At 57.3% G+C, this 20,649-nt stretch overlaps 1 protein-coding gene across 1 annotated transcript; it reads left to right on the forward strand.

The window, feature by feature from the left end:
• Window positions 1-141: 141 nt before the first annotated feature.
• On the forward strand, window positions 142-20,524 carry IQANK1 (IQ motif and ankyrin repeat containing 1). Its single transcript, XM_035727084.1, is given in 15 exon segments — window positions 142-250; window positions 1,545-1,634; window positions 17,837-17,955; window positions 18,040-18,169; window positions 18,232-18,426; window positions 18,495-18,619; window positions 19,009-19,139; window positions 19,190-19,247; window positions 19,374-19,466; window positions 19,663-19,769; window positions 19,858-19,953; window positions 20,029-20,163; window positions 20,225-20,300; window positions 20,302-20,424; window positions 20,426-20,524. Coding segments are annotated over 15 exon segments (1,686 nt in total).
• The last annotated feature ends 125 nt before the right edge of the window (window positions 20,525-20,649 follow it).

Raw genomic sequence — 20,649 nt, forward strand, 5'->3', positions numbered from 1 at the left:
GGGGCCACCCCCACCTTGTCCTGAGGGCCCCCTGCAGCGGGGGGCGGGGGCTTGGCCTCAGGGCCCTGCTGACCCGAGGCCTGCTGTGCCTTGCCCGCCCTCCTGCCTCGGGGTTTTCGAGCCCGACTTCGTTTCCCCGACATGGCCCCGATCCGGCGCCTTTCACCAGGTGTCTGCTCCCTGGGGGCCCTGGCTCATCGCCGGCCAGCCGTGATCAGGCAGGTGCAGCGGGCATCCCTGGGAGGCCACAGTGGGCCCTCGGCTCCTGCCCTGCCCCTTGGCTGGTGCCTGTGGCACAGCAGCTCCAGGCCCCGGCGCTGCCTGTGGGCCTCACGGGCCCCACTCGTTGGGCTGGGCCACGCTGGGGAGTTTATAGGGACTCGGTGGCGTGGTGGCTCACCCGGGCTCGAGGGCTGACTAACGTGCTGACACAGGGCGCAGGACTTTACAGGCCACAGGCCTCATTGGCCAGACTGGGAGGGAGACCGAGAAACTGGAGGAGGTGGCTCTCGGCAACCAGATCCCGGCTGTGTGTAGCAACGAGTCTGGGCCTGCCCTGGGCAGGCCACAGCGCCTCCCCCCCCCCCACCCCTGGTCCAGGGCAGCTCACCAGCCCACGGGCCCGGGAGCTGCATCCCAGTCACACGGACCATCCAGAGGAGACCCTCCCTGGCCACAGACAAGCCCAGCACAACTAGTCTGGCAGCCCCCAGGCCGGCAGGCTCAGAGGAGCCCCCCGGGGGCCCAGGCTTGCCTGGGGTGCTCTGTGGAGGCCACACTATTCACCCAGCCTGGTGGCCTCCTGCTGGGGGCTGGGGGAAGAGCCGGGGCCTAAGGCCCGATGGCATTTTGTGGACTGAGATGGGGCAGCGAGGCACAGTCCAGCCTGCCCTGGGGTGGGGCAGGGGCCCTTGATGCCTCCTGGTTGGGGGTCCAGCTGCCCTGCCCCAGAAACAAAGGCCTTTGTATCCCCAGGGGGACCCTGGTGGGGGTGGGGGTGCACAGGGCCATCCTGAGTGCTGGCGTCCCCTGGGCTTCCTGTTGGGAGGAGGCCCCAGACAGCCTCCTCCCCAGCGTTTCCCCAGCCTGGGGCCGCTGACTCACACCCACGCCCAGGGCCCCATCCCAGCCAGCTCTGCCACACTGGCTTGACTGGTTTGCCTAGCACAGCCCTGCTGGGAGCACCCTCCTCCTCCTCCCACTCAGCCCTTGTCCCTGAAGCTTCAGGGGGGAGGTAGACAGCAGGCCACCACCTGGGGGGCACGGGAGGACACACAAGGGCACCAGATGCCGGGCCGTTAGGGCAGGGACCTCGCCACACGTGGCTTGCTAGAGCCCGGGCTTCAGGACCCGGGGCCAGGGGTGCCCCGCCCCCCGCGGCACCCCAGGGGGCGCCGCCGGACTGCCTGGGAGGACATGCCCCAGGTGGGCGCTCCTTAACTGCCGAGAAGCACCTGTCCTCCACGCAGCCCCTAAACGCCTCCGGAGGGTGATGGGAAGGGGTGGGCCCACGCCTCCACCGCACTGACTTCCCCCTCCCCCAGGGAAGCCGAGAGAGACTCGCCAGCCGCCGAGGAAGACCGGCCAGCCGGCCAAGCGGCCCGTGGCCCCTGAGTGCCCAGAGGCCCCGGCAGGTGAGAGCCTGCGCACCCCGCGTCCGCTCTCGGGGCCGGAGGGGATGGGCAGGCCTGCGGGCGGGCTGGCGGGAAGAGGACTGCCCTGCGCCGGGACACGCGTGGTGTGCGTGCATGTGCGTGTGCGCGCGCGCGGGTGCTCGCGGAGCCGCGTGGCACTCCCCGGGGCAGGTGGAGCCGAACCCCGGCCTTCTCTCGGACCGCGGCAGCGCCGGGCTTTCCCGGCGAGGGCTGGGCGGGGTTGGCCCGGTGCCGCCTCCCAGGGGCGCGGCCTGTCCGGGAGTCCCTCTCCCTCACGCCTGTAACCCGCGGTGGTCGTCGGCTGGGGACTGGAGAGGGGCTGCCACCTTCGTGTGCCACTGTGCTTCTCCTGCTCACTCTCGGGACCCTGTGCCCGCCGGTAGTCCTCTTTTTTTTTTTTTTTTTTATTTTTTAAGATTTATTTATGGGGGAGGAGGGGCAGAGTGGAGGGAGAGAGAGAGAGAGCGGGGAGCTCCAGGTGGGGCTGGATCTCACCACCCTGAGATCATGACCTGAGCCGAAATCAGGATTCCACCGCTCAACCGACTGAGCCCCCGAGGCGCCCCAGGCGCCCCCAGGCTGTCTTCTCAGGGCAGGCATCGTCCACTGTAGTCCCTTGACACCGACCGCCAGAGCCGAGTCTTTACCAGATCATTGTCCCGTGCCCCAAACCCATATTCCACGGCAACCCCCCACCCTGTCCTGGGTGCCCTCAAACTCACCAGCACATCCTGGGGCAAACCCCTCATCCCCTTCCTCTTCACTGTCCAGTCTCCCGAGACTGCACCCTGGGGACCCTGTGCCCAAGCCCTCGTGTCCAGATAGGTCTTTGTGGTCTGTTTCTCTCCCTCCCACCCTGGCCTTGGTCTCTTCGCCTCCTGACTCCCATTTTACTTCTGGCCTGTCCCAGACAGAGTGGCTGGTCTCAACCCTCACACAAGCTTGGTCTTGTGTGGGTGGTGCTGGCCTTGCCCCAGGATAAACTCCCAGCGTGCCACCCACACACCAAGGGCCAGGACAAGGAGCCTGACCTTGTCCCGAGGACAGGGGTGGACCACAGAAGGTTTGTAAAGTCCTGCCTTATATATGCGCGACGTATTTATTGCTTGTGGTTCCAGATTATGCATAGTAGGACTGATTCTCTGCAATTTAAGCAGAGATGGAATGTGCTGGAAGGATACTCAGTAGCTGGAGATTTGGGCTGGGAAAGAGGCAGAAATGAGAGGGAGTGGAGGACACAGGCCAGGCCCCGAGGAGTCTGAGCAGGATGCCCCGTCTGTCATTAGAAGCCCGCACCAGCTGTGCCCTCGACTCTGCGGGTCCGCCAAGAACCCGCTCTACCTGTGCCCTGCCGTTACTTCTGGGGAGAAGCCGCCCACACTTCCACCACACTCTCATTGTCACGGGGAAGGGGGGCTCCTTTTTCAGTTTCTATGGTGGGCAGGGGGCTCCCACCGAATTCCTCAGAACAGCACCCAAGGTGACAGGGTGGGAGTCCTGAGCCTCCAGCAGGCCCGTCCCCTCTTCTCTAAGGCCAGCTGTTCTGGGCGTGAGTGAGGCTAGGCAGGCCCCACTGCCCTGCCTCTTTCTGCTGTGAGGTGGGGGCTCGGACTGGGCATTCGGGGGCCAGCAGGTCTTTGCCGATGGTGGCGTGAACAGCTGAGCCAGTAGGAGCCTCCCTGCAGGAACCCATGTCAGCCAAAAGAAAGGGTGTCCCCTTTGCACAGAAAGTGTCCCACAGGACTGCCGCACTCAGGCCTGGGCACCCAGAGGATGAAGATGTCCATGGGCCCCACTCTGCTGCCGTGGCCACATGGCTTGTGAGCCGGGAACAAGTCTGTGTCCGTTTGCTAGCCCAGAGCCTCCTTTGCAGTGAGGATATCTGGTCAGCATCACACAGGCAAACCATTCTCAGAGCCTGGGTTTATTCTGAGAAGTCTGTTCAGAGGGCGTCTCCCCCAGTCTCCTCACCACCACCCACGTTTCTGATGACCTGCCCAAATCATCAGCCAGAGCATAGGAGTTGGCACCAAGAAGGTTGTTGGGCAGGACAGTGTCTGCTCGGCCTTGGTGTGGGGGGCTCGTGCTGTTGGGCCCAAGTGTCTCCAGCATCCCTGCCCCCTCAGCCACCCCATGCACTGGCCTTCGCAGCAGCACCGGGCGGCCGAGGAGAGAGGCTGGCCGACATCCATAGGATGTCCACCTCCTCTGCAGTGGACTCTCTCTGGGGCCGTCACAGTGAGAGGCAGAGCCAGCCCCCCATGCTGGCACCCCGAAGCCTGCTCCTGCTGCTGCCTTTCCCAGCCCTGCTTGTCTCTGTCCATTTCCGGCTCCTGATGAACCAGCCAAGCCTTTCCCCGTTGTCCTGGGGGCAGTTTTCTGCGCCGCCCAGGCCACTCTTCCCATCCATGGGGAGTGAATGACCAGGTGCCCCCCCAGAGACTGTCGGTCTCGCTGCCCCGCAGGGTCTCCTGACGGAGGAGGACAACGGCGGGCAGTCTGAGTTAGTGCCGCCGGGTGGACTCAGCTGTGTGTGTGGCCGAGGCTTTCCTCTGCTGTGCTGTGGACTGAGGAGAGGCATGAATACTACGGAAGGGAGGAGAGCGTGGCATGGCTGTCTGGGTCATGGAAGGGACTCAGGCCTTCTGGGTGTTTCATTTCTACCATGCGGTGGATTCCCGCTGTATCTGCCCGATGCCAGGAGTCCCCAGAGTGAGGACCGCAGGCTGTGATGGGTTCCTCGGGCGGCATGTTCTCTCCTGCCCTGGTTGGACTTCCAGTCTCCAGCAGGGCCAGGAGGTCAGGAGATGTTCTCTAAAACAAGAAGAGTGTTCTGCCACGGAAGGCACAGCCTTACTCTAGAACCTTGGAGCCCTGCTGCACCTCTCCTGTGGGGGCTCACCAGAGGTTCCACAGGGCACCCTTTTGCCCACAAATACCTACAGCATGTCGGACCTGCTGATGAGGTGGCCCCAGCCTGGCAGCTCATGCCTCAGCCACAACCTCTGGGCCCTGCTGGGACCGTTAGCCTTCTGGGTCTCCCAGCAAATGGGGTGTGCGGTATTCCCAGAGACAGGATGCTGCTCAGAAGTCCCAACAGCCTTGCCCACCAGTGGGCTTCTTTCTTGAGGAAGGAGGTACAAAGCACAACGATTTATTTTTTACCTTACAATGTCCTAGCAAGTTGCAGATCCACGAACCCCGAGAGCTTCCCCAGACCGCTGGTTTTGTCTCCCTACGTCTGGAAGTCTGAGAATCCGGGCAGCACCAGGACGGTCTAGGTTCCTGTGCTAGCTTCCTGTGGCTGCAACCAGCACACATTGCTCAGTTTAAAACGGTGCAGACTTATTCTCTTGCTCTTCTGGAGGTTAGAAGTCTGACACGAGGCCGCCATAAAGGCCTCGGGAACTGCAACCCTCTCTGGAGGCTCTAGAGGGAAATCCGTGCCCTTGTCCCTCCACTTTCTGGAGGTGCCCACATTCCTTGGCTCGTGGCCTCTCTCGCTGCCTTCCAGGTCAGCACTGTTACCTGTGTCTGACCTTCCTCCGAGTCTCTTCCGCCTCTCTCTCCTCTTGTGATTACATGGATCTACCCACACAATGCAGGATGATCACCCTATTTTAAGGTCACCTGATTAGTAACCTTAATTCCCTCCTGCATGTAACACAGCCCATTTCCGGGCTCCAGGGAACAGGACACGGACATTTTTGGGGGGCTTGTTCTGCCTCCTACATTCCCTATAAGCTGTATTACCCCCGGAAGCCAGAGTGTGGCTTGGTCCTGAGAGAAGACAGTGACAGTGCATTGCAGTCTTGGCCAGATTGCGGTGGGGAGGTGCCCTGGGTCCTCCCAGTGATGGACGTTGAGAGGAAAGCGTTTGCCAAGTCAGTCGTGCACAGCCCATCTGACCGGTTCTGCCACCTGTTCAAGTTCATTGTCGTCCATCTTCTTCCACCATTATTCATCTGTTTTCTGCAAAGGCCAGACAGGTGAATTCAACAGAGATATGATGGGGACCACTACTCCTGCTTTCCTCAAGCCTGTCTGTCTTGGGTCTTTTCTTTCTTTCTTTCTTTCTTTTTTTTTTTAGTTAGGCTTTATTTTTTTTAGAGCAGTTTTAGGTTCCCTTCAATTGAGGGGAAGGTACAGAGATTTCCCATACACCCCCTACCCCTGCTCATGTACAATCTCCCCAATTATCATCATCCCCACCAGAGGGGTGCATTTGTTACAGTCGATGAACCTACGCGGGTTTATGATCATGAAGCATCATCATCACCCAGCATCTAGTTGACCTCAGGGCTCACTCCAGGTGCTGGACCTTCCGTGGGTTTGGGCAAACGTGTCATGACGCGCATCCACCAGTAGAGTGTCATACAGAGCAGTCTCCCTGCCCTAAATCCTCTGTGCTCTGACTGTCCTTCCCTCCCCCAACCCCTGGCGACCGCTCATCTGTCTCCATGGTTCTTCCTTTTCCAGAGTGTCAGAGACCTGGAATCACACAGTATGGAGCCTCTTCCGACTGGCTTCTCTCACTTAGCAATATGCATTTAAGGTCCCCCCATGTCTTTCCATGGCTCGAGAGCTCATTTCTATGTAGTGCTGAATAATATTCCATTGTCTGGATGGACCGCGGTTCACGTATCTGTCCACCTACTGAAGGACGTCTCGGTTGCTTCCAGGTTTTGGTGACCCTGAATAAAGCTGTTACATACATCCATGCACAGGTCTTGATGTGGATATGTTTTCAGCTCTTTGGGGTAAATACCAAGGGCCATGGTTGCTGGATCACATGGTAAGAGTGTGTTTAATTTTGTTAGAAATCTCCAAACCGTCCTGCAAAGTGGCTGCACCACTCTGCTCTCCCACCAGCCACGACTGAGCGTTCCTGTTGCTCCGCATCCTCACCAGCATCTGGTGTCGTCAGTGCTCTGGATGTTGGCCATTTCAGCAGGTGTGTCATGGGATCTCGTTTTAACTTGCATTTCCCTGATGTCATATGATGTGGAGCATCTTTTATATGCTTATTCGCCATCTGTGTATCTTCTTTGATGAGGTGTCTGTTAAGGTCTCTGGCCCATTCTTTAACTGTGTTGTTTCCTCACTGTCGAGTGTCAGGAGTTCTTGGAATATACTGGATAACATGTCTTTACCAGATACGTCTTTTGCAAACATTTTCTCCCATCTGTGGCTTGTCTTCTCACTCTCTGACAGTTCTTTCACAGAGCAAAAGCCCAGCATATCAATTATTTCTTTCATGGATGGTGCCTTTGATGTTGTATCTAACAGTCATCCCCATACCCAAGGTCATCTAGGTTTTCTCCTATGTCCTTTCTAGAGCTTTATAGTTTTGCATTTTACATTTAGGTCTGTGATCCATTTTTTATAAATATTTATTTGTTTGAGAGAGAGTGTGCACACACAAGTGGGGAGAGGGACCGAAGAAGAGAACCTTCAAGCAGACTCCCCGCTGAGCACAGAGCCCAACACCGGGCTCAGTCCCACGACCCTGAGATGATGGCCTGAGCTGAAACCAAGAGTCAGACGCTTAACTGAGTGAGCCACCCTGGCGTCCCTGTGATCCGTGTTTTTATTTTTTTTAAAGATTTTTAAAATTTATTTATTCATTTGAGACACAGAGATAGAGAGAGCATGAGCAGGGGGAGAGGCAGAGGGAGAGGGAGAGGGAGAAGCAGGCTCCCCGCTGAGCCAGGAGCCCGATGCAGGGCTCGATCCCAGCACCCTGGGATCATGACCTGAGCCGAAGGCAGACGCTTAACCATCTGAGCCACCCAGGTGCCCCTGTGATCCATGTTTTTAAAAAGATTTTGTTTTTTAAAGCAATAGCTACAGCCAACGTGGGGCTCAAACCTACAACCCCAAGATCAAGAATTGGACACTCCACTCTGAGCCCACCAGGTGCCCCTGGTCTATGATCCATTTTGAGTTAATTTTTGTGAAGGGTGTACGATGTGTGCCTAGATTTTTTTATATGGGTGACCAGTGTTCCACCACCATTTGTTGAAAAGACTGTCTTTGCTCCTTTGTAGCGATCAGTTGACTATATTTATGTGGGTCCCTCAAGTCTTTAGTGTTGCTGTTAATCTCTACAATTCCTCTAGGAAAGTGCTATTTCTATCTTGTTCACTATCTTGGTGGGTATGGGTAAGTTCCATGGGCTACCACTTGGCTCTTCCTGCTGTAATGACCCCATTGGTCAAGGACCCAATGTGAGCATTCTGCCGGTGGCTAATTTATCTATCCCAGCTTACTGGACAGACCCATGGACCTGTGTCTAGTGGCAGTGGACTCAAGCCACGGCACCATCTTTGACTGATCTCCATTCTATAGACAGAGGATCCTGATGCTATTACAAATCTGCAGTCTCAGGATCAGTTTAGATACTGTATCTAAGAGTCCTCAAAAAGTCTGTGTATTCCCCTTGCCCCCCGTGTACAGTTAATCCTGGTAGAGGGCCACCGACTCCTCCGAGGAAGGACTAGGAGAATATTCAGTGTCAGGAGAGAACTTGTGACATTGCTGGATCCTCCGTCAAGGGCAACTGGCTTCCCCTCCGGTCTGAGAGCTGGGAGTCTTTGACCTTGGTGCTTGTCTGGGAGCGGTGAGGGACTGTGGTGGCTGATGTCGGATTTCTGATTGGCAGCGCCTGGTGTTTTTCTGGTTTTACAAATTGAGCAGCACCCTACACACTGCCCATCCGCCCCATTCCAGGTCAGAACGTCGTGACCACCACTCCAGCTTGCTGCCCCTCACGACCATCGACACTGTCTTGTACCACTTAAGCTCTTCTCTTCTAGAATCTGGACATTCCCCCCCCACCCCCCACCCCCAAGAGTGAGCTCTGCATTCACTCACAAGTGTCTTTCTTCTTGTTCTAGTGAAGGGAGTCTTCTCTGAGCCTTTGCAAGGATCCTAGTCAGGTGAAGGGTTTACAGACTAACATTAACCATTTCCTGCAGAAAAAAAAAAGTTTTTTGGAAGCAGGCTACTTCTTCCTGGAGCTGACTTGCACTTCCCTGCTCAATCTGTTCTGAACCCTGACTGGTTACCAGCCTGGGTGCAGTGAGGGGTGATGGGGGCCTATACTTGGGCTGAGGTCATGACATGGTCCAGAAAAACTACTCTCGTCCTGGCACAGAGCCCTCTGCATGGTCCTTGCTGGGGTGGCGTGAGAACAAGCGGACAGGAAAGAGGAAATCCCTTCTAACCGCCCCCCCGTACCCCCTGTTGGCAGAACACAACAGGAAGCTGGCTGGGGAGCAGCGTGGCGCAGCCCCAGCATTCCAGAGCTGAACAGAGGAGGACCTGCTCCAGCCCTTCGGCTGTGGCCTCCGCTCACGCCTTCACGTGCTCGTGAACTTCCCCTTGCAATGCCTCTGCCCAACGAAATGCACGCTCTGTAGGAACGAAGATGTCCTCACTGTCCTTCCATCAGCACACCTCTGACTGATGTTCATTACACCCCAGATTCCCTCATGTTCCACCTGGAACCTGGATTTCCTGACGCTTAAATACTAAATGGTATAAAGTTTCCCAGGATCAACAAGTCTGACATAAAAAATGAGAGAATAAGGGGCGCTTGGGTGGCTCAGTCAGTTAAGCGTCCAACTCTTGATTTCGGCTCAGGTCGTGACCTCAGGGTCATGGTATTGAGCCCCACGGTCAGCTCTGTGCTCAGCAGGGAGTCTGCTTGGGATTCTCTCTCTCTCTGCCCCTCCCTCCTGTGCCTGCCCTCTCTCCCTAAAATAAATAAAATCTCTAAAAAAATTAGAGAATAGGGGCGCCTGGGTGGCTCAGCCGTTAAGCGTCGGCCTTCGGCTCAGGTCACGGCCCCAGGGTCCTGGGATCGAGCCCCGCGTCGGGCTCCCTGCTCCGCGGGAAACCTGCTTCTCCCTCCCCCACTCCCCCTGCTGGTGTTCCCTCTCTCGCTGTGTCTCTCTCTGTCAAATAAATAAAATTTTAAAACTAAAATTAAATAAAAAGTTAGAGAATAGAGTAGAAGAAGATATGGGTTAATATATACAAATATGTGTAACAAATGAGGAGGCAGATACGCACCCTGTTCCTGAGGCCGATCGTGGCTCTTAGAACCCCTCCCACTGCCCCTTCCCCGTGTCCTTTGCCCTCAGCTGGGGCGTCAGTGGGCCTGGGTTCTCTCCCTGAAGGGTGTGAATCCTCATGGGCTCTCGCCCCCCAGGGCACACCTGGGTTCCAGACACAGTCCTTCTCCCGTGAAGACCAGGGAGCTGACCCCTGTGGGAGGTCAGGACGTGTCGCCCCGGCTCGTATGGAAATGCCCCTCCTTGAGTGTCAGGTTCGTGCGCGGGCAGAGGCTTCCCTCTGCGGTTCGAGCCATTCTTCCGTCGCCCAGTGGAAGCGTTCACTGGGAGCTGAGACCTCCCCCGGCGTACCTCAGAGCCCCGCAGAGGAGAAACACAGCTACCGTGGGTAGATCACGGGGACACTGGCGACAGAAGCCACTCCTGCTTCTGCCTCCTGGTTACGGGACGGGTGTGTGCTGGCTGTGGTGGGAGCCGCCCCGTGTTCGTTACCGGTTGCAGCTTCACACCTCCCACATCTGGTGTCATCTCTCAGTCCTGTGGGCCGGACGTCCAGGCACAGCCCACGGGGGGCTCTCTTGGGCTGCGGTCTTATCCCAGTCCTTGACTGGGGAAGGATTTGCTTCTTTGTGGGCCGTTGGGTGAGAACCTTGCTTCCTCCTGGCTGTCGGTCCTGCCACATGGGCCTCTCCGGAGGGCGTCTTACAGCATCTAAGGGACACATCCAGGAACTGGGGGGAATAACCATATGGTGGGTCTGCGAGCTGGGGCCCAAATCCCACCATCTCCTGCCCAGGGATGCCCCCATGCTCACTGGGGGACCATCGCGGTGTCTGGGGCCCCAGTGCTTAGTCTCTGCGGTCTGGCTATACTGTTGCTCCCCCAGGGACGGTCACCCATGTCAACGGACAAGGGTTGTTTGGGAGGCTGGGACAGGTCGCTGGGTTCCTCCCAAAGGGATCCATGGGTGCTGCTTTGGTTCATTGTGATACTGTTTCTTGCCATGGATTACTGCAGCTCACTTCCTGTTGGCAAGGAGCTCAGCTACGGTATTTGTATTCCATTGGTAAAGTAAGTGTTTTATTTTAAAATTTCACCACTATACCAGAAATTGGATCCCTTGCAACTATTTAAACTTGTTAGGAAAAATTTTAAGCGTCAACTTTAAAATGGACAGGGAGGTACATAGTTTTACATTCTTTTTTTAAAAAACGATTTTATTTATTTGAGAGAGAGTAGGAGCGGGGGGAGTGGGAGAGGGAGATAGCAGACACCCCGCTGAGCAGGGAGCCCGATGCGGGGCTCGATCCCAGGACCCCGGGATCATGACCTGAGCCGAAGGCAGATGCTCAACCGACTGAGCCACCCCGGCTGCCCCGTAGTTTTGCATTCTTAAATGAGATACGCGAGTTTGATGACTGAGTTCTAGACAGCTGGACTTCTTTTTAAGGTTTATTTATTGAAGTAGGGGCACCGGGGTGGCTCGGTTGGTTGAGCATCCAACTCTTGATTTCAGCTCAGGCCCTAATCTCAGGGTCCTGGGATCGATGAACCACAAAACTGAAACCCAAGTCCACACCCTAGGAAGCAGGTGGAGTGGCTATCCCTGTTCTCGGGGCTCACGTGGTGATTTCCTGACAGGCACGATCACGCCTGGATTTTGTGTTCATGTGCCTCAGGCTCGCGTCTGTGACATATAAGATTGTTTTCACAAGGTCACAAAAAGCCCCTCAGGTTTTGATCTGGGAATTTAGGGGTGTTTCACTTGCTGCTGTCTTCCAAGGACCCCACAGTTCTTGAAATATGCACGTTCTTCTACTGACCCTCTCGCAGCGAGAGCACAGAGAGAGGAACACCTGCGGGGCTGGGGTTCCACCAGCCTGGGAAAGGTGCACCACTACTAGATGGCACCCCCCAAAAATCCATTTCCTCATAACAATGTGAAGCCATGCCAGAAAGTCGCCCACTCTGTCACCATTCAGAACGGGGCAGCGTGGAGACGTGCTGGTCCCCTGCTGCTTCTGCTGCCTGCTTCCTCCAGGTGGCCGCAGGTGGCTTCGCACGCCAAGAGCTGAGGCCGGCATTGCTCCTGGCCTTGCCTCCCCTGGTTCTCTCTTCTCCCACAGGCACTGACTGTGGGCGCCGGGGGCTTACAGAGCTTGACGGGAGAGCCTGCCCTGGCGTCTTTCCCCAGAGTCGGGGGCTGACCACTCCTGCATTTCACGGGGACGTGGCAGCAGCCCGTTTACTTTGTCCTCCACATGAGGCTGAGCTTTCACGGCCCGTGGCCCTCAGAGATCTTGTCAACTGTGTCCTTTACTCTTCGCGATTTGAAGGGGTTGCAGCTTCCACCCAGGTGGTCCTTGAATTTCCGGACTTGATTGCTTTTGCATTTTCCTGGCAAAACATACAGTTGTATTCTGAGCTCGTCTTTGTGAAGAACCTTGTCGAAAGCGGCCAGCACTGCCTAAACCTGCTGCACGCGCGTTTTCTTGCCTCATCTCCTAGAGCTACAAGTTCATGAAATACCTCGTCTGCCGTGCAGTCTGTCCCAGAGGCTGGCCTCCGACCACTCAGCCTGCCTCCTGCTAGTGTGGGACGGGGGCTGCCCTCCCCCGGCCTTCGCCTCAAGCCCAGGCCCCCTGTTTCCGCCTGGCACTTGTGGTGGTGGCACCTGCCTTCTGCTACCAGTGTCTGCATCGGGTCAGGATAGGCCAGGTCTCCAGGAACAACTTCCTTGCTTTTCAAAATAACAACAGCTTAGGATTGCCTGGGCGGTGCAGCCAGTTAAGTGTCTGGCTTGTAGTTTCCGCTCAGGTCGTGATCTTGGAGTTGTGAGATCGAGCCCTGAGTCGGGCTCCACGCTCAGTGCAGAGTCTGCTGGAGATTCTTTCTCCCTCTCCCTCTGCCCCCTCCAAAATAAATAAATAAATCTTAAACAAAAAAAACAAAAAAAACAAGAAAAGCTTATTTCCCACTCAGGCTCTGCTGTGGGGCCCGGGTCCACAGACAAGCCGGCCCCTTCTCCAGGCCCCACACAGCTTTCCCATGGGGCGTGGCCATGAATGTTTACTCCAACATGCTTTATCACTTTCTTTGTGTTTTCCCCTCTGACGCGTGGGTTATTATAAAATGTATTTCAGAATTTCTAAATATATGGGTATCTCTAGTTATTTGATTTTAAGCTTAATTCAGCTATATTCAGAAAGTGTATTTTTTAATGACTTGAACTATGTGATATCTGTTAAATGTGCTTTATAGCTCAGGTTATAGTCAGTTTTGGTAAGTCTTCCGTGTGTGCGTGGAGAGAACGTGCCTCGCAGTGACTGGGTTCAGCACTCTCAACCTGTCAGCCGGCGAGTCTGCCGGCCATGTTGTGGACGTCTTCTGTGTCCTCACTGGCTTATGGGGCTGTTTGTCCTGACAAGTACTGAGAGACGTGTGCTAACCTTTCCTACTACGGGTTTAGATTTATCAGTTTCTCTTCATAGTGTTGATGTGTTTTGGAGTCTGGTTACCGGATGCCAACGGCCTTGCAAGAGCCATGCTGTCTTGGCGGACGGCTCCCTTTATTCTGGGGTCTTTTCCTTTAGCCCCAGCGCTGCTTATTGCCTCAGAGTTCACTTGCCACTAGCAGTCGGGCATAACTTTGCATTTCCTGCTGCTGCCTAACAAGTGGATCTGCACTTAGCAACCAAAGACAGCATGCTCCCCATCTCGGGGTCCTGTAGTGGCCATCTGGACGCTGGCCGGGCCGCAGTCTCATCTGGAGGCTCGTGTGGGATGCACGCACTGCAGGTTCTCTTGGGTTGTTGGCGGGTTCGTCTCCCATGGTCGCGGGCCTGGGTCCCGGCTCCTCGTTGGTCACCGGCCGTAGGTGCTCTTCAGTCTCACAGACGGCCCGTAGTTCCCCAGTGTGGCCCCTGGATGCTGTAAGGCCCGTCTGCCGGAGGGAATCCCATAAGGTATAACGTCAGCAGGGGAAGTGCCATCACCTTTGCCATGCTGTCTCGGCCAGAAGCAAGTCACAGGTGTCACCCGTGCTCAGGGAGAGGGCTCGCGCAGGGCATGCTCCACTGGGCTCTGCCTCATGCTGTGTCTGCCACGATGTTTCTAGACTAATCTTTTCGTGGCCACCTGCCCTGGAGTTTTCAAGCCTAGTGTGACTGCCCGCTGTCCTGACCTCGCGCGAGCCTCCGCACCCTTAATTACCCCTATGCTCCTCCTATGCTCTTATTTTGTGGGTGTGTGAACGCTCAGGTAATTGTGATGTTCTCTCTGTTGAACCGCATCCCTGCCCTCACCTGCACACCGGGCTCAGCTGCTCTGTCCCACCAGCAGCACACCCTGTGTCCGTCTCCCCAGCAAGACCGGCTGCCCAGGCCCCTCTAGGTTCTGTTTGTCCAAAGGTGTGTTTATTTCACCTTTATTTTTTAAAAAGATTTTGTTTATTTATTTGAGAGAGAGAGCGAGAGCATGAGAACGCACACAAGCCTGGAAAGAGGCAGAGGGAGGAGCAGACTCCCCGCTGAGCTGGGACCCTTGACACAGGGCGACGTGGGGCTCCGTCCCAGGACCCCAGGATCATGACCTGAGCCGAAGGCAGACGCTTCACCAGCTGAGCCACCCAGGCGCCCCTTGATTTTATTTTTTACCCCTTTGAAGGTAATATATCTTTTTTCTTTTAATTAATGAATGAATTTTATTTTTCCCCCCAAAATCCATGCTTTATGAACACATTATTCTCACATGTCTGCGTGACAGGTTTGATACACAAGATTCTTGGTTCATTTTACAGATTCTGAAACCAATTAGCTCAAAAGGTGAATTCTGAAACCATGGTTGGTGTAGCAAAAGCATATATCAAAACAAAGTCTAAAAACTTCATCCAAATATTTACATTTAAAAAAGACATTTAAAAAATAAGCTACTTATTAAGTGTGCTTGAACAAACCATGCGTGGAATTGAATTCCATTCATTACGGAGTTGGTTTTCTGCTAAACACATACTGATACTATAGAAGACCCTGGCAGTTGAGGATTTAAGTTTTCAACTTTCCCAGTTGATGCTAAAAAATAAAACACGACAAATGATTTCCGAGGCACAAATTTGAACCTCAGCAGTGGAAAGGCTAGCATGTAAGGCAAAGTCCTTAGGAGTCAGAAGGGCTGGCACCCGTAACTCAGTGTGGCTTTGCCAGTAATTTATTTTTTTAAAGATTTATTTATTCACTTTAGAGAGAGAGAGAAAGAGAGCACCCAAGCCGGGGGAGGGGCAGAAGGAGAGAGAATCTCAAGCAGACTCCCCACTGAGCACGGAGCCCAGCATGGGGCTCAGTCTCGCGACTCTGAGATCATGACCTAAGCAGAAACCAAGACTCAGACGCTCAACTGACTGAGCCACCCAGGCACCCCTTCCTTTAACTAATTTAAAGACTTCTCCTGCTGTGTTTAGTTTTTAGCAATTTTACCATGGTGTGCTTTGGTGTGTGTGTGTTTCCCTGCTTGTTTCCAAACTTATCCCATTTGGCATTTATAACACATGTCAACGCTGTGACTTGATGTCCGTTAGTTTTGAAAATTTTTCTTTAAATATTGCTACCTCCTCCCTGTCCTTTGCATTTGCAACTCGAGTTACCTGTGTATTAGACCTTTCCTCTTGTCTCTGCACCTCGACGCTGACCATGTTCATTTGCATCGCGCTCCCGCTTACCAGTTCTGTGGGCAGCCATGTCTATAATGCCGTTAGGTTTACCCACTGGACTCTCAATTTCAGGTTTTGTATTTTTACATTCTTGAACTTCCATTTGGTTCTTTATTATTGTTTCCAGTTCTCTGCCGAGAATTTTAATTTGTCTTTTAATTCCCTGAACATGTCACTTGAAGTCCGCATCCAAGAGCTGCTCATCAGCTCTTTCTGGGTCTACTTCTGTTGTTTATCATTTTCTTCATTTTTCCATCATACTGTGTTTCTTCATTTGCCTGATTATCTTTTGGGTGCCATACATTGCATATTAAACATTTTGGAGGGGCGCCTGGGTGGCACAGCCGGTTCAGCGTCCGACTCTTGATTTGGGCTCAGCTTGTGATCTCAGGTCCTGAGATCCAGCCCTGCACGGGGCTCTGTGCTGAGTGTGGAGTCTGCTTGGGATTCTCTCTCTTCGTCTCCCTCTGCCCACCCCCCGACTCATGGACACACGCTCTCTCTCAAAAAAAAAAAAAAAAAAATTTTTTTTTTTTTTTGGAGATATGCCAAAGTTCTGGACAATGTTCTTCTCCAGCGAAGATTTAGTCTCTGGCTGGCATCAAGGCGAGGGGCAACTCCGGAGTGCCTTGATCCCACCAAGGATTGAATGATTTGCTGCTGGGCCTTGCATTCCCATGAGGGTTCTTCATTTCCCAAAGAATGGAGTTCTTCAGGATTTCTACCCAATAGGGCTGCCAGATAAGATACAGGGCGCTCATTTAAATTTGAATTTCAGATAAACAACGAATCCTTTTCTTGTGTGTACATCTCCAAAATAGCGTTTTGTATTTTTATTAGCTCAATCTGGCAAACCCAAACCCAAAGCCTTACTGAATGCTCTGGGTTGCACCCAGATTTTGTCCCCTTGGTGCTGTGGTCTGCCCGAGCCTTGCCCCGGCTGTGGGCCTCCCTCCCGTGGGTGTGGCCAGATGAAGCCCCCTCCCGGGGCTGGGGCCACCCTCCCGCACTCGCCTACGGCCTTTCCACCCAGACGTCATGATAGAGTCATTCTGGCCATCTTTCTGTCGCGGTCAGTGGGAAGGCTGGGAGGAGAAGTGCGTTCTGAATCTTCTTGAGCTAACCCTAACCCTTCAGAATTCTGTGGGTGCTGATTACCGACTAGTAACACGCACTGTGGCTGTGAAATGCGAAGCATTTCAGGAGAGCCCGACTTGCTCTCTGTTTCTAGCTGGCAGCTTGAGGAGCTTTTCTTCTTTTTTTAAGGTTCAACAACCTGGTTAGGATGTGACCGGCGCCAGTAGTTTTGATTACCGGTATATTTTTTGTCACTCTTAAGATTTACTTCAGGAAATTTTTCTGTATTTTATCTCTAAATATTTTCCGCATTGCTGGTCCCTGCATCCCAGTTTCCGCTCGTTTCATCCATGATCGCCATCCCCACTTCTGCGATGGCGCGCCCTTCCTCGGTCTCCTCGTCTGCGCCCACTCTCCATCCTGACTCTTCCCGGGTCTCACTGAATCCCTCCGAGGCTCCTCCGTGACTCACGGAGCTGTCGGAGAGTGGCCGGTGCAGGCGGCGTCCAGAGCTCGGCCTCCGTCCGTTCAGACGCTCCGCCGTGGCTGGGGTGTGGGGCCTAACAGCCTGGGCTCCCTCTTCTGAGTCCCAGTGGGCTGGTGGGTGGAGACCCCCGCCTCAGCCTGGCCAGCCCAGCCTCCACACGTGGCTGCCTGAATGCTGGGGGGGCCTCCGGGGTGCAGGGGACTTCTGTGCTGGAGGCCATCTTCCTCACCCTCCCTCAGGTCCTCTGCTAGCTCCTCCAGCTGGTCCTCCGCAGCTGGGTCTCCTGGGGTCCCAGCTAGGTCGGGGCTGGGGTAGGAAGGCCAAGAGGCCCCGGGCCCTCCCTCTGCTCTCAGCTCAGTTCTCATACCTCCTCCTCTGCTCTCTGCTGGTGGGTTAATCCAGTGTGGCCTCCTTTGCAGATTTTAAAGATTTTATTTTTAAGCAACCTTTGCACTCAATGTGGGGCTCAAACTTACAACCCTGAGGGCTTTTTTTTTTTTTTTTTAAAGATTTAATTTGAGAGCAAGTGAGAGAGCACGGGGTGGGGGGAGGAGGTGGGGAGAGGAAGAGGGAGAAGCAGGCTTCCCGACGAGCAGGGAGTCCGACGTGGGGCTCGATCCCAGGACTCCGGGTTCATGACCTGAGCCGAAGGCGGACGCTTCACCGACTGAGCCACCCAGGCGTCCCTGCCTTTGTGGATTTTAGAACATTTCTGGCCCTTGGTTGGGTGGGAAGGGATGTGGACCTGGAGATCTGGCGCACCTGGTGTGGGAGGCCCCAGTGGCTCTGGACGGAAGCTTGGAGGGACCCCTGAGTGCCCTCGGTCCCCCAGGACGGGCTGCGGAGGACCGAGCCGTCACTGTCACCCAGTGCGCCTTCCGGCAGCTCCTGGCCAGAAGGGAGCTGGCCCGCCGCCAGCGGGTGCACCAGGACCACCAGCCGCAGAGGGAGGTGAGACCGGCCTGCGCGGCAGTGGGGGCAGCCGGGGCCCCTGCAACTGGGGCGGGGGCTCCCTCGGTCCGGGTCCGCCCGCAGGCCTTCGTGGCCCTGGTGCGGAGGGAGCAGGAGGCGGCGCGGCGGCGGCGGGAGGAGAAGCAGCGCGGGGCCCGGCTGCGGGAGGCGGCCTTGGACGGCGACGTGGGCGAGATCCAGGCGGTCCTGCGGGGCGGCGGGCGGGGCGGCCCGGGGTCCCGCGCGTGGTCACGTGGTCACCGCGGGCCTGCGCGCAGGCGAACGAGCTGCTGACCCGCGAGGGCCTGGGCCACGACGAGGCGGGGGCTGTGCGGCGGCGGCGGCAGCGCGTGGCCCTGGTGGAAAGTGAGGAATGCAGCGGGGACACGCCGCCGTCGGAGGCGGCGGCCGGCGGGCAGCCGCTGGCCATCCAGCTGCTGGCCGGGCAGGGCGCCAGCCCCGACAGCAAGGTGGGCGCCCGGGCCGGGGCTGGGGGCCACGGCCGCCCCCGCGGAGCCCTCAGGAGCGCCTCGCGCGGAGCGCCTCCGGCCGGACACCGCTGTACCCAGCAGCCTCCGAGGGGCACCTGGAAGCCGTGGAGGTGCTGCTGAAGCTCGGAGCTGACGCCCGGGTGTACGCAGACGACGGCAGCACCCCGGAGCAGGTGTGTGTGTGAGCGTGGCCAGGAGCACCCCCTCCCCTGCAGCGGCGGGCCCCTTACCACTCCTGGAGGGGTGTCGTGCAGGCCCCCACGGCTAGGGAAGGGAACTGCAGGGTGGGACCCGGGTGTGCCAACAGGCAGTGGAACGCCTGCAGGGGGCCTGGGGGACTGGCTCGCGGCGGGGAGTGGGGGGGGAGTGAGGAGGGGATCCGGGAAAGGGATGGAGAGGCCAGAGGACTCTTGGGTGTCTCATTGTGGGGGGGCAGCTGCACCATGATAAGGCTTTGGGGCCATGTTTCTGCCAGTTGGCGCCCTTTGTCCATAAAATGGGAGAGTGAGGCCGAGCATGGAACACACGTTCTGAGCTCCGGGCCAGTGTCGTCTGTGCCTAGGTGGCCTCCCTGGACACCGTGGCTGCTGTGCTGCGGTCGTGGGACCTGAGCCTCGCGGAGGCCATGCTCCAGAACATGGAGGTCGAGCGGCAGCGCCGGGTCCAGGAGGCGGCAGAGGCCAAGCGGTGCGGCGGGGGGAAGGGGGGCAGGGAGGGCCTCTGATGACCGGGCCACCCCTCCCCAGCATGAACCTCAACGTCCAGCGGTCGGCAAGGGCACAGCGGCAGTGGCACGCACAGGTGAGAGGTCCCCGGTGCGGGGACGGGGACGGGGGGTGGGGACAGGCAGGCAGGCCGCTGGCCTCAGAGGGATGGAGCGGGTCTGGGGGCGCAGCAGGCCAGCCCCGGCCCGGTGCCCGCGCCCAGCTGCAGCAGGCCTACTGTGAGCCCGCCCGGAGGACCGCGGAGCATGAGGCGTGTGAAACGAGCTGCCCAGGCCGGGCTGAGCTCGCCCTGCAGGTGGGCCTTCTCCCTCTCGGGCCTGGGCTTCCAGGGGCCTGCGTCCCCTCCTCCCGAGCGTGGGCGCCGCCTTCCAGCGGCGGTCTCCCGGGGTGGAGTGGGGGCCGCTCTCCCCTCCTTAGGTGTCTGGGCTGCGCCACGTGGAGGGAGTAAAGCCTCGCTCTGAGTGGAGCCTGGGGTCCCTCCTCTCCCACAGGCCATCAGGGACGCAGAGACCCAGGTGGACCGGCTTCGGCTAGAGGCCCGGAAGGCCGAGGAGATGCTGGCCATGGCCAGGCTAGAGCTGCGGGAGCAGACCCAGGAGGCTGGGCGGCGCTGGGGGACCGGGCCCGGGGAGGGGGATCAGGGATCAGGCCCTCCCGTTGGTGCCCCAGCCCACTTATGACTCCACAGGAGAGGAGGTGGTGCTCGGGCTGAAATGCCAGGTCACCGAGCTGCACGACATCCTAATGAAGGACGTGGGTGACCGCATCCGCGCCAACGGCCGGTCGGTGGTCAGGCTTGGGTGGGATGGCAGGCGGAGTGTTTGGGTGGGCAGCAGTGATCTGGTGGCCGCTCCCAGGTGGCCTCTTGTCATCGACCCTTCGGGCCAGGCATCCACCTTCCTGCGCTACCAGGACACCGACTACGTGGACGCAGTGAACCCTGTGCACCTGTGGCCGGAGAGGATCTGGCTGGCGCTGCTGGGGCCGCTCAGGTGAGCCGGCGTTAGGCGGGGCCCCTCGCCTGGGCGCCTCACCCACCGGCCTGCCCCGCAGGTACGGGAAGCCGCCGGTGTCTGCCCTGCACGAGGTGTACCTGCTCCCCGTGGGGCGGTGGCGGCTGGAGGCCGTGCGGCTGGGGGCTCCTGGAGCAGGAGGGCTACCTGTGGCTGCTGCGGCCTGCCGAGGAGCCTGAGTACAGCCCCTCGCGGTTCCAGGCGGCGCGCCTGGGGCACTTCCGCGTCGTCTTCGTCACCGAAGGCCCGGTGGCTGCCGGCCGAGCAGCTGCAGGTGCTGCTCCCGATGTGGGTGCTGTGCCCCCGCCACCGGGGAGCCTCTAGGGTCGAGCCCCAGTAAAGCTGGGGCCGCCGGCCTCGGGGCCCGGGACTGCCTGCGTCCTGCCGAGGGCACGCGCCCACGTGGGGAGCGGGGCGGAGGGCGGGGGCCCAGCTGGGGGCCTCAGGTTTGTGGGGAGAGCAGGC

The sequence above is a fragment of the Zalophus californianus genome, chromosome 4, assembly GCF_009762305.2.
Source record: "Zalophus californianus isolate mZalCal1 chromosome 4, mZalCal1.pri.v2, whole genome shotgun sequence".
Classification (NCBI taxonomy): domain Eukaryota; kingdom Metazoa; phylum Chordata; class Mammalia; order Carnivora; family Otariidae; genus Zalophus; species Zalophus californianus.